Genomic DNA, 12,015 nt, shown 5'->3' on the forward strand with positions numbered 1-12,015 from the left:
TGAAAACCATCCCTGATTTTTAATGCTTCTGGGAAGACACCAGCTGTGTGTGAAAGAGAGCCAGCTCAAGTTCTGAAGCCCTAGAACTTCCAGCCCCCCAAATCCTACAGATCACCTAGTCCGTTCTCTGATCCAACGTAAGAGTTTCCTCTAAAACTTCTCTGACAAAATAGAGACACCGTCCCTAAGAAGTTATTCCACCCTCAAACTTGAGACGTCTACAGCAATGAAGAGAGTAAGGTCACTCGTTACACGGGCTAAGCATCTACAAGAGCTAAAAATTTATGTTATTAGTTTTATAGCTTATCGTTGGAAAAATTATCTAAAACAATATAGTAATTATATAATTTTAGAATGTGTAAGTTTAATAACTATAAGATATAATTAATGAAATAATTAGCCTGTAGTATTCACAGTTATGATTGTATGACTTTCTACTTACAGGCCTAGTTTTGCCTCTGGAGCAGCATGGACTGAGCATACAGCTTTCTCCTTGAGAGCACTTTGCGTATTTACAGTCACCTGCCCTGCCCACTGCCACCCACACCCTGTGAACATTTTTTCTCCAGGTTCCTCTTACGCTTTTCTCATGTGATGTGGGCTCCGGACTGTCCAGCAGTGCAATGGCTCTGCGCTCTACACCAGTCTCTCTGTATCCCTCTTAAAAACTGATACCCAGAACTGAACGTTATTCTAGATGTGGTTTAACCAGCCCGACAGTGGACCGAGGACTAGTCGTGACCTTGCTCTAGATGACCGAGACCCTTCAGTTCTCGGAGTCTGTGCCTACGTGACTGTCAATGTGCTGTAAGTTCCTCTTAGTCTTTCTAAGGCAGGATGTCTCAACCTCAGCACTGCAGACATTTGGGCCAGGTAACTCTTTGTCGTGGAGGGCTGGCCTCCACCCACTGGCCTCCATCCCTCCCCAGTGTGACGACCAAAAATGCCTTCAGACATTGCCAAAGGTCCCCTAGGGGGCAAACCTGCCCCCAGCTGAGAGCCACGGCTTGTCGCCCTGCCTAACTGTTGATTTATGCAACCCCCAGCTTCCTTTTCCAAGGATTGCTTAGTGTCTGTGTGTCCACTTTTTTTTTCCTAATCTAATTATAGGACCTTGAATTTTTCCAGTTTGTTACTTTTCATACTTCTGTGCTAGCCTTATGAAATAGATTACATCTAGACTTTCTATTCCAGCACACCCAGATATTGCTACCCACTGTGTTACCTACGCATTTTGTGAATACCTTTGGCGCCTTATCCAGGTGACTGCTTGATACTGAGTAAGGATGGGTCAGGTAAAGAGCCTGCGAGAGGCTCCCCTGCAGATTCTCCTCAGCACTGCAGCCGCACTCTGCATAAATGCTCACACAAATCAGCCTGCCTCGTTCTTTACTGAAATCCAGATATTATCCCAATCCTATCACAAAAGAGGAAGATGGTTAGTTTTTCTGATTTGTGTACAAGAAGCCAGTGCTGGTCACTGTTGATCCCTGATTCCTTTTCAGTTGCTCATATGTTATCTGGACACTGATTCCTTCTAGAAGCTACTCAGTATCCACAACGACCTGATGGTCTTACAATCTGAAGATCTGTTTTGCTGTTTCTTTTTCCCTGTGTTTTTCACAGCTTACTGAGAATAGCTTTGTTTAGCTTCGTCTTCAAAAAACACTGAGTTCTCAGGATGTGCAAGACACGGTCTCCCGTTCTGACGTTCTCTCAGGACCTTGGGATATAATTGATAAGGCTTAGACCCCTAACTTCATTTCTTGCTATCTCGGGCTTTAATAACCTCCTAATAGTCATTTGTATTTCTCTTTTAAAGCTGAATTACTGGACTAAGAGACATTTATTGAACACCTAATATAGGCAGGCATTGGCTGAGCTCTGGGAACAGCAGTGAACAGAGAGGCCCAAATCCATCCCTCTTCCATGGAGTTTATAGTCAGGTGGTCCCACCTGGTCTCCTCATCCAGGAAGGGGAGGTGGGCAGAGGCTGAGTAGCTCTGCCCGTGTGCCCGGTGTACCTGCTCAGGTACTCAACACGCATTATCTCAATTCTTATGTAAATGATGTAGATGGGACTTGCCACTTCATCTTATAAAAAAGAGAAACTTTTAAACTATTGATTTAAAAGCCACTTTTCCTCTGTGAATTTAAAAGTGGTTTTAATTTTTTTAAAATTAATAATGAAGCTTTTACTTCCATGGATCAAGAAAAGAGATCGAAGATGTGAAGTCCCAGCAAAAAGAATCTGGAAAGGTCACCTAGTTTTTTGCCAACTTTACCTTCATGCCTTTGTAACAGTAGTTTCATTGTAGTTATGTACTAGTCCTTTAGTTTTGCCTACTTGTTTGTTTCTTTATTCACATTTTTTTCTCTTCAGAGGCACCATTATAAACATACCACACTTTATGGTAAGAAAATCTACCACGGACACTTTGAATCCTGTACTTTACCTGTGAGCAGGGGTTCCTCCTGCCTCCTGAGAGCCATTGGCTGCAGTGGCCCTGAAGCCACTTGGCTGAACTAACAACTGATGTTACAATCCTGTTGTTCATGTAGCTGAACGTCTAACCAGTTGTTTAATTTCTCGAGATGTTAGGATATTCTTTTCTGGTCTGACTGTACATTTCGGCAGTAAATTACTTTTTAAAAAATCTTTCTTTGGGCTTCCCTGGTGGTGCAGTGGTTGAGAGTCCGCCTGCCGATGCAGGGGACGCGGGTTCGTGCCCCGGTCCGGGAGGATCCCACATGCCGCGGAGCGGCTGGGCCCGTGAGCCATGGCCGCTGAGCCTGCGTGTCCGGAGCCTGTGCTCCGCAGCGCGGGAGGCCACAGCAGTGAGAGGCCCGAAAAAATCTTTCAGACTCTGATATCATTTCTTAGAATCACATAGCTTTAAATTGGCACTAAGACATTCTCTTAGAAAACTAAGTTGACCTCATTTTTCTAATTGCATTTTTATCAAGACAGAGAGTATCACACTTTTCTTAGAATCTTGAATGCTGAAAAATACAGCTGTGGTCCTTGGAAACGCTGAAAAAACATAAGTTTTATGCTTCTGATCATGGAAAGATAAATGTTTTGATCTTCTCAAAAGCTTCCTAAAATTTTCTGCATCAAGCAACCACAAATATTTCATAATCTCAACTTTTAAATAGAAAGCCCGTATTGTTGAATTTCTGAAAAATCCTCACAGCTTAAAAAAATTCTGAGACACATAACTAATAGAATCTTTAAAGCACTGATTTCTGGTGGTGGATTTTTTTTTAGGTATTGTCACAGAGCTGAGAATGTTTAAATCTATTTGCTTCTTTTGATTTAGGGTATAAATTTTGATAATTGTTCCTTACTACCCTCGGCCTTGACAACTGTTAATTGTGCTGTATACTAATTTTTTTTACAGCTTTTTTCCCTATTGAGTAGCTGTGTTTAGTGTTTGTCTTATTTACTGTGTACATATAGATATTCAATAATGTATCCATCATGTACACATGTGTTGCTAAATGTAGCTATATGGAAGGAACTATATGGGGTCTGGATAATTAAGTGATCGTGAAGTGATACCTGTAATGAAAGAGGGCCCAAAAAAGTGACCCAATTTTTACTGGGGTTGCTGTGTATCTCCAGGAAGAAGAGGAGGGCTCAGAAGACGATAGCAGCACAAAGCCAGAGTTCACCGTCACCCTGAAGACCGATTTCAGTGCACGTTGCTTTCTGGACCAATTTGAAGATGTCACTGACGGCTTTATTTCCCCGATGGATGATAAAATACCATCAAAATGCAGCCAGGATACCGGACTTTCAAATCTCCATGCTGCTTCGATGTATGTAGTTTCGGTGGTGGTATTGGAATGTTGTGATGAAAATAATTTTCTGAAATGTTATTTTAGCCTTTGTACTTAAATTGGCTGCCAAAACGTAAGTGGCTTGCCTAGGGTGCATCTATGTGGATAAAACAGGGTTTGCTTGTTTGTTTAACTTCTGGCTCAGTGTTTCTATATGCTTCATCCCGTGTTATCTGAGGGAGCATCTGAGATCTTGCTTAAACAATCGCAAGGTCTCTGTAATGGCATTGTGTGGTTCTGTGCGCCACAGCTCGCCATTTAATACATACCGAGCACAGATGTCATCTCTTTCTTTCTAAGCAAAATATGACAAAGCGCCATGGGAGTTCACAAGCCTGAGGAATTCATAAGTAGCAGGAGCCTCGCAGGAGCCCCAGAAGCCATATCTATCGTCAGTGTGCTTTGGCTTCCAGGGGATGGAAAACATCCATTTCTGGTGACCCTCAGCTCCTTGCACAGTTCCTGCATTTATATGCTTTTCCCTTTCTCCACAACTCTTATCGAGTTGCACATTCCTTACGTTTACAACTCTTCAGATTTAACTCAATTTTCTTGAAATACTTCTGCCCCTCTTAGACCAGAACTCTTGGAACACCTTCAGGAAATGAGAGAAGAAAAGAAAAGGGTTCGAAAGAAACTTCGTGATTTTGAAGACAATTTTTTCAGACAAAATGGAAGGTAAGTGCGTGTGCTGTCCTTCCCCTCCCCCACCTCACACACAGCCCTCTTTTTTCTGTGTCACATCTGTGCAAAGCCTCCCATGTGGGAGCCACCCTACAGCTTTCCTGTAACCTGGCCCTTGGTTTTGTGCCCAGGGCCCCTTTGAGGCTTACTGGAAGTGGGGAGGTTTGTGTGGCCCTTCAGGAAGAGGTGCTCCTTGGATGATATCCAAGACCCATACAGATTCAGCTAACATTTACAAAACTCACCTGTCATATCAAATTCTAATCGAAAATGAGCAGCTTAAAGCTGTTTCTAGTGGGCAACACTGGTTTAGATTTCTGTTTTTGTTTTTTTAATCTTAATAAACTTGAAGGAGAAATAAGGAAAGGGGCACTCTAGGTCTTGCTGGTTTGTAGGATCATTTTAAAAGCAGAGTTGTCAAGTCAAATGAGAAATACACAAGAAACAAGAAGCCCTCCTGACTGATAGAGTGCCTTTCACCAGTGAAGTTTTTTTTTTTTAAATACATTTTATCACCTAACATTCTTTTTATTTTTTTTTATAAATTTTATTTATTTATTTTTGGCTGCGTTGGTTCTACAGTGAGTTTTAAGACTGTAATCATCATCACAGAGCTCTATGCTGAGGGATAGTCTCCCCTGTTAGCAAGTGACCACACACAGAATGTCCGACTCAAGTCACAGCATGAGACCAGGTTAGAGCAGGGAATAGAGCTCCATCTCTCACACTGGAGTTGTTTTATCATTTTAAAATGTTTTAATCTAAATTATTTAAACGGTGTAAATACAGTTTCTCTTTAAGTCTCCTTTTATACTTCTCAAAAGTATTGGGAAATAAAAGTACCATAAAGATTAACTTAGGCATTAAAAATGTACTATATTTCAGTTTATTTCAATTATTGTATAAATTTATTTGGGGGATCTCTGATTTGGATCTGTCCTATAATGACTTTCTCAAGATTTATGTTTTTTTTTTTTTTTTTGCGGTACGCGGGCCTCTCACTGTTGTGGCCTCTCCCGTTACGCGCAGGCTCAGCGGCCATGGCCCACGGGCCCAGCCGCTCCGCGGTATGTGGGATCTTCCCGGACCGGGGCACGAACCTGCGTCCCCTGCATCGGCAGGCGGACTCTCACCCACTGCGCCACCAGGGAAGCCCCAGATTTATGAATTTTTATACCTAAATATTTGTTTTTCTTTCTCCATGAACTGTAGGATATTTAGAAAATATAGATAAAAGAAATAATACCCAAAATGATAATAATACCCAAGGACAAACCAAAGGATTAATGTTTTGATGTGTTTCATTCCAGTCTTCTTCCCAGACATATTTTTGGTTTGTCTGCTCATTTTTTTCCCCATTTGTCTATAGTCACATTATGCACAGATATCCTATAATTATGTAACCTTCACAAGTTTTAAGAAAATACAATTGATGGGAATCAGTAATCATCATACAAGTTTAGAACTGTCAGGGACTTCGGATTTCACAGAATCTGGTTCCATCACTTCGTCCATGAGGCAAGTGAAGACCCTCAAAGGCACATCTGGGGCCAGGGTCAGATGCCCCCTTCCCTGCTGTCTCCTGGGAGCATCCAGGGTCCTTTCCTTGAGCAGGCAAAGCAGGAATAAAATCAGTTCATTGAGCAAAATTAAATGAGCCCCAAGCTATCCCATTTCCCATTTTTGCACTTTAATAAGGAGTAAAGGAAGCCTGGTATTTGAATGTCTGACACGTGCGTTTCCAAGTGAGATGAGAAGCAGGGCAGTACCGGTTGAGGATGCGGGTAACGGCGGCATTTCGTCAGGTTCTCCTGCGGGTTGTATCAGATCATGGATTCAGAGTACTTAGCACGGTGCTCAGCCTATAATCAGCTCTCAAGTATAATACATGTGCACGTAAAAAGTATACATGTAAAATTACTCAGTAAACTATAAAGGTTTATTAGTATTCTGTGATCCAGTTGCTGAGTTCCAAGACATTTTTATAGTAAGTAGGAGTATTAACTGTTTTCTTTAAACCCGTAAATTACGGGTGTACCAATTACTAATCAGAAATGTAATGGTTCATTAGGTGAAGTATATAAAAGTGAGAAAGCATTAAGTGTAAGGAAAGGATTCAGTGTATGGAGACTTGTAGCATGAATTCTTACGTAGCGGCAGCAGAGAGAGAAAGTTTCTACATTTCTTAGTCTTTCCCATCATTCTTCAAGATGCCAGATTAACTCTGAAACTCAGTTGCATGGTGCCGTCTGGGGACGCTGTCTTTCACTGCTTGTCTAAACCCAGCTCCAGTCTTGATACCAAGTGATGCTTGGCCACACTGATTCTGTGGGGTGATCCTCCACCTGAGGAACAGTAGCCTCTAGAAGCGACAGCACGTGATCACCAGCCCCTTTTCCCTTTGTTTCCGTCAGAAACGTCCAGAAGGAAGACCGCACCTCTATGGCTGAAGAATACAACGAATACAAGCACATCAAGGCAAAACTGAGGCTCCTGGAGGTGCTTATCAGCAAGAGAGACACTGATTCCAAGTCCGTGTGAGGAGGCAGCCCTACCCGAGCCAAGGGGGCTGGGGATGCAGGGTGAATGTGCCCCCCACCTCCCCTGGCAGATAGCAGCTCTGCAGAAACTGGAAGGCAGCCTTGGAGCTGGACCTACAAAGAGAGTAGCTCTCCTGCCTCTGGGCCACTGGGATCGTCTCCAGTTTCCACTGCCTGCCTTGGACACCGCCTAGGTGGAAGGAGCCCACCTGCCCCCACGCAGGAGGTGTGTAAGGGAAAGTCGAGATCTCCGTTCACCCGAGCGCTCGCAGACACACACGGACGCTGTAGCGGAAGCTTCGCTGACAACTGGCAGCGACGAATCACCGCACTGAGACACACTCACCTACAGAGGGGATACACGCTGCTCTTCTCTGGACGCAGCCTGTTCCCTGTCGGACTGTGGCAAAAACCAGCTCAGGACTTCACTCTGGAGAGCGAACTTGCCGTGCACGTCCCGTGCAGGTGCCCAGGAGAGCACGGGCTGTCTTTGGACCCAGTCAAGTGGGAACCTGCACTGGAGCCCTATTTGCTGCCTCGACCATCCTCGTGACCTTTCCACAGAGCTGCGCCTTTCCCCACTCGTGTGAATCGCTTCCCCTTTCGCTCTCAGGTGGATGGAAGCCGCGTCTGCCCAGAATGGCCGTGCAGTCCTCTCTTTGACCGTGTGTTTCTTCACGACGTGCTCAGCTGATAGAGAACTGTGATCCCTGACTAGGGCTGGACCATCTGCAGAGGACAGAGGGGATAGAGAAGTAGCTAATATTTGTGCTGATTTTTAAATTAGGCAGCGGTGAAGAGCCCGGAGAATCCTTTCCTGAACGTTGACTGCACTCATTAGCCTCAGATTTTAACATCAAACACTGAGCGAGGCCAGCAGCCTATTTGGGGTTTGGTTTTGTTTTGGCTCTAGCCGAACAGAAGGGTCTTGCTTAATTCTTAGCTTGAGTGTAGAGGATCGTGAGAGAGAAGGAGCCTCCTGAGTACTTACCAGAGTTTTAACTTTTTTTTCGTTTTTTTTTAAGTAAACCTGCACTAAAAATCTCCTGAAGGGTAAGTATAGCCCTGACAGCTCAGCCTAAGACAGAATCTAGATCACACTGTTTTCAAGATCATGTATAAAGAGAAAAAAAATAATGGTGTATAGCCAATGATGATTATAATTTTTTCAAAGACGGTGTCACAAAACTGTCTATATTAGACATTTTGGAGGGACCAGGGAATTGAAGACACCAAATCATTCATCTCTCCAGTGTGCCGATGTTATCTTGTGATTTGTTGTTACTTTTTGACTTTCTGTGTTTGCGCTGAGGAAAGTGGGTCCTGGTTCCGCCTGCCCATCCTGGCCCACGTTTCTGCTCTGTGAGGTTGAGCACAGGTGTCTGCCCACCAGCCGCTGGTTGCCAAGAGAAGGTGTTTCAGCAGGCTCTGCCTTTTGAAGATAATGTTGCGGGATGAACAGGACAGCAAAGGGTACCATTTTGTTTTCTTTAATAATAATAACAAGGATAAAACTCCTTCCTGATCAGTTGTCAGTTTCCAAAATGGGTTCTTGAGAAACTGTCTGGTCAGATTGGATTTGTAGCAGCATCTTCCATTGTTGAAGTGAAGTAGCAGCTCTCTGTCGGTTGAAAATCGTTGAAGTCAGGAGTAGGGGAAAAAGAATACCTTTAAATTTGCTCTTAAAAATAATCATCCAAAAGCATGAGCTATATGTTGAAAGTGCCCTGGTTGAATCCACGTACTTAAAGACGGTACATAATCCTGCAATATAGATATAGCTCGGTATTCTTTGCCTTACTGTTTACATTGCAGATTGCTATAATTTCAAGGAGTTATATTATAAATAAAATGCACTTTAGGACGTTTCTATTTTTGAAATCTGAACATGAATCATTCACATGACCAAAAATTGTATTTTTTAAAAGAACTACGTCTAGTTCGTCCTTTTTAAGTAATCTCTTACATAAGCTATAATGTAAATCACATCATTACCAGTTAACTTTCAAAGCACATCTGTCTAAGAGTATTGTTTTGAAAATACTAATATGCTATAGAACTTTAAAAGAGAAAAAGCTATATAAATGAGAAGCTACTAAATGTTTTGAAATCTCTTGTTTCTGCCAAAGGTAAATTAAGTAAAAGATTGATTCAGGAATCCCCATTCAAATTTGTATGATTGAATAAAAGAAGACACCAAGTTATAGTAAAATGTGTACGGAATGTCATGTTTTCCTTTGTAATTTATAATAATATACTTCCTAGAATGATGCCCAAATTAAGGGAGGGAAGCCCTGTTTACAGGAGATTCTATCTGAAGACAGGTTAGTCCATAGGTTCTGGCTCTGCCAGAAATGCTGAGGTAAATTTGTTTCCATAGCAACCATTTTTTGCAGCCCAGGGTCTCAAGGCCCTAGAGGCAGTGTCTTAATTGGCTTAACACAGAATGCTCCGGACTGCGGTTTTTCCTTTGCTCTGTGGGGAATGTGTGTGTGTTTATGAGCACATGCCAACAAAATAAATGTCAAGGGTTATGTAATAACAATGATAAGCAGAAGCAAAGCACGAATAAACTTGGCTGTGCGCTTGTGAGAATCAGAGATAGCAGAGGCTTGTAATTTCCCAGGCATTTGCTCTTTATTGTGTTTTAGCCTGGAGCAGACCTTGAAATAGATATTTATATTAAGTATGTCATCATTACTGCATTTCATCTTTGAAGCGTTGAGTTCGTATTTTCCTTTTTAGACAGGTATGTGCGAGGTTTAGGATAAGGGCCCGCTGAGAAGTTTTTCAGGACAGCCGAAGTTCGTCTTGGTGCTGGTAGAAGGAAGTCTGCACGATCTCAGTGATCTCCGATTCAGGGAAAAGTCCCGTGACAGAACACATCACACTTCAGGCTGGAGAACTATTTTTTTTAATTGCTAGCTATAATTTATTGTGAGCTGATAAGTAGCTGGCTTTCGTCGCTGGTTGGAAGTCAAAAGGTTATTATTCATTGGCGAGGCAGGGATCGGCAATGCCTCTATATACAACGTCAGTGTGATTCTGGCTTTCTCCTGATGCAACACTCGCGTGGTGGCAGAAGAGCCTGTTACAGGGTGTGCCTGCTCCCAGGTGTGTCATTTCTAGCCCAGGACAAGTGCCTCAGGGTTGTGCCTTGTGCTTAGTTTATTATCAGAATCAAAGGGCAGCCATGGTGCCAGTTAAGTCGGTTCCTTCTGGGACTGCCTAATTCTCAGTAGACAGAATTGAGCCCTGTATCCAGAACTGATCACAGATTTATAAGGAAAATCAAAATTTTAAGTTTGTTGATGAATTTTTTAAGAGATTCTTAATCTGATCATGAAGATGCCATCTTTCTTAAGGGTATATTTCTTAAGGCTATATTCCTCACTACCTTTGATGGTATATTTATAGCTGAACGCCATCATCTCTTTTAACTGCCTTGTGAAAATCTTGTTGTAGTCTAAATTGGTTTTGCTTTCAAGACGGGTCTTCCTGACACACTGCATCCTGGGGGGGCGGGTTCTCCCGAGGTGGGGAGTGGTAGTTTCTGCACCCAGGTCAGCACCTCTGTGGTATTCTTTCATAGTATCCACTTGGTTAAACCGATAGGGAGGGACAAAACTGGGCTAAAACGTTAAAGCAGTGTTTCCTCGGAAGGCCATGGGTTTAGCAGAAGCCGAGTGTGCTTGCTTTTTCTTTGATTAATTCCCTTCTGTTATTTTTTTTTTCCCCACGTGACCCTCAAAATCTACTGAAGAGTACATTTTGTCAAAAGATAGGCTAAACATGTGTTCCAATCTGTAGGTACTGAACTTGTGTATACTGGCACTTCTTCACAGGGCAGCTGACACAGCAAGCTCCAAGAGATGGTGATCTGCGTGTCAGCCGCTGTGCCGTGGCATCAGCCACTTTCCAGAGTAGAGATCGCGCCCTTGGGGCATCCACACTCTTCCACCGTGATCCCTCATAAGAGATGTATGTGGATAAGCTGAGGTCAATTGCGGGTACACACAGATGTGTACTAAAATGAAATCTATACGTCTACATATTGCTATGAAAGTGCAGGTATGTCTCTAGAGGATCTCATTTTGTCTGGAATCCAGCCAGTCGTGGCCACGTGCGCAGCTTGAGAAATCGATTCGGCAGATCTAGCTCTCAATCTGAAAGCACCTATACAATCATGAAAGTCTCCGAGAGTGGATGCAGTTTTAGTAAATAACATGGGCCCAGAACAATGTTTACATGACATGTAAGCAGAAAGTATTTGAAATTAGTTGTTCCTTTTTTAAAATGTAAACTGAATGAAAATATGTTATGTACATTTTTGTACATGGCTGTATTTTGTATGAACATAAATAAAATATTTTTAATTGTGAATGTCCTGAATTTTTTGACAGCGTCAGGAACATGTGACTGAACCCTCTGTGGGGTCTGACCTTTCCCTATGTAAGGAATCACGCTGCTCCCCTGAGCTCCTCAGAAGCCTCCTGGGGATTGAGATTTGTTATTCTGTCTCCAGGGAGGGCAGTGGAAGGTGAAGCAGACTGGGTGCAAGCTAGACATGCCCGTGATGGGCAGTAGGAAAACAGGCTTGTGCTCTCTGCTCGGCTGCCTTTGAAGCAATTAATGGAAGGGGCTGGAGGGGTGCAGAAAGAAAGGCATTAAGAAAAACAACTGTTTAAGTACATTTCCAAAGTCTTGGAGGCCATCACAGGCAAATACGTGAACCACTCACTACTCTGAAGCTAATGAGGCCACCAGAAAACTGCGACACGGAAGAAAAGGCACGTTGCGGTTGTGTGAGGTGAGTAGCTCGTGGTCGGTGGAGGTTAGGCCCACAGGTGTTCTTTAAGCTGCATGCGTTACAGACGCCTGACTGAAGTGACTCAAGTACACGTTCAGAGTATACTAAACATGAAATTAAAAAAAAAAAAATTAA

The 12,015-nt window shown here is 42.9% G+C and overlaps 1 protein-coding gene across 4 annotated transcripts in view; it reads left to right on the forward strand.

The window, feature by feature from the left end:
• Positions 1 to 11,453, forward strand: part of LOC112393764 (protein FAM13A) — a 99,855-nt gene extending 88,402 nt beyond the window's left edge. For 2 of the 4 annotated variants that reach the window (XM_024736132.1, XM_024736131.1), the window contains 3 exons: positions 3,629 to 3,825; positions 4,423 to 4,524; positions 6,945 to 11,453. In XM_024736132.1, coding sequence (XP_024591900.1) covers positions 3,629 to 3,825; positions 4,423 to 4,524; positions 6,945 to 7,071 — 426 coding nt within the window. In that variant the 3' untranslated portion in view covers positions 7,072 to 11,453. The remainder of the gene's footprint in view (positions 1 to 3,628; positions 3,826 to 4,422; positions 4,525 to 6,944) is intronic. The other 2 variants (XR_003002001.1, XR_003002002.1) reach the window with 2 other exon arrangements.
• Positions 11,454 to 12,015: the final 562 nt, after the last annotated feature.

This window comes from Neophocaena asiaeorientalis, unplaced genomic scaffold, assembly GCF_003031525.2.
Source record: "Neophocaena asiaeorientalis asiaeorientalis breed wild unplaced genomic scaffold, Neophocaena_asiaeorientalis_V1.1 scaffold7, whole genome shotgun sequence".
NCBI classification, from domain to species: domain Eukaryota; kingdom Metazoa; phylum Chordata; class Mammalia; order Artiodactyla; family Phocoenidae; genus Neophocaena; species Neophocaena asiaeorientalis.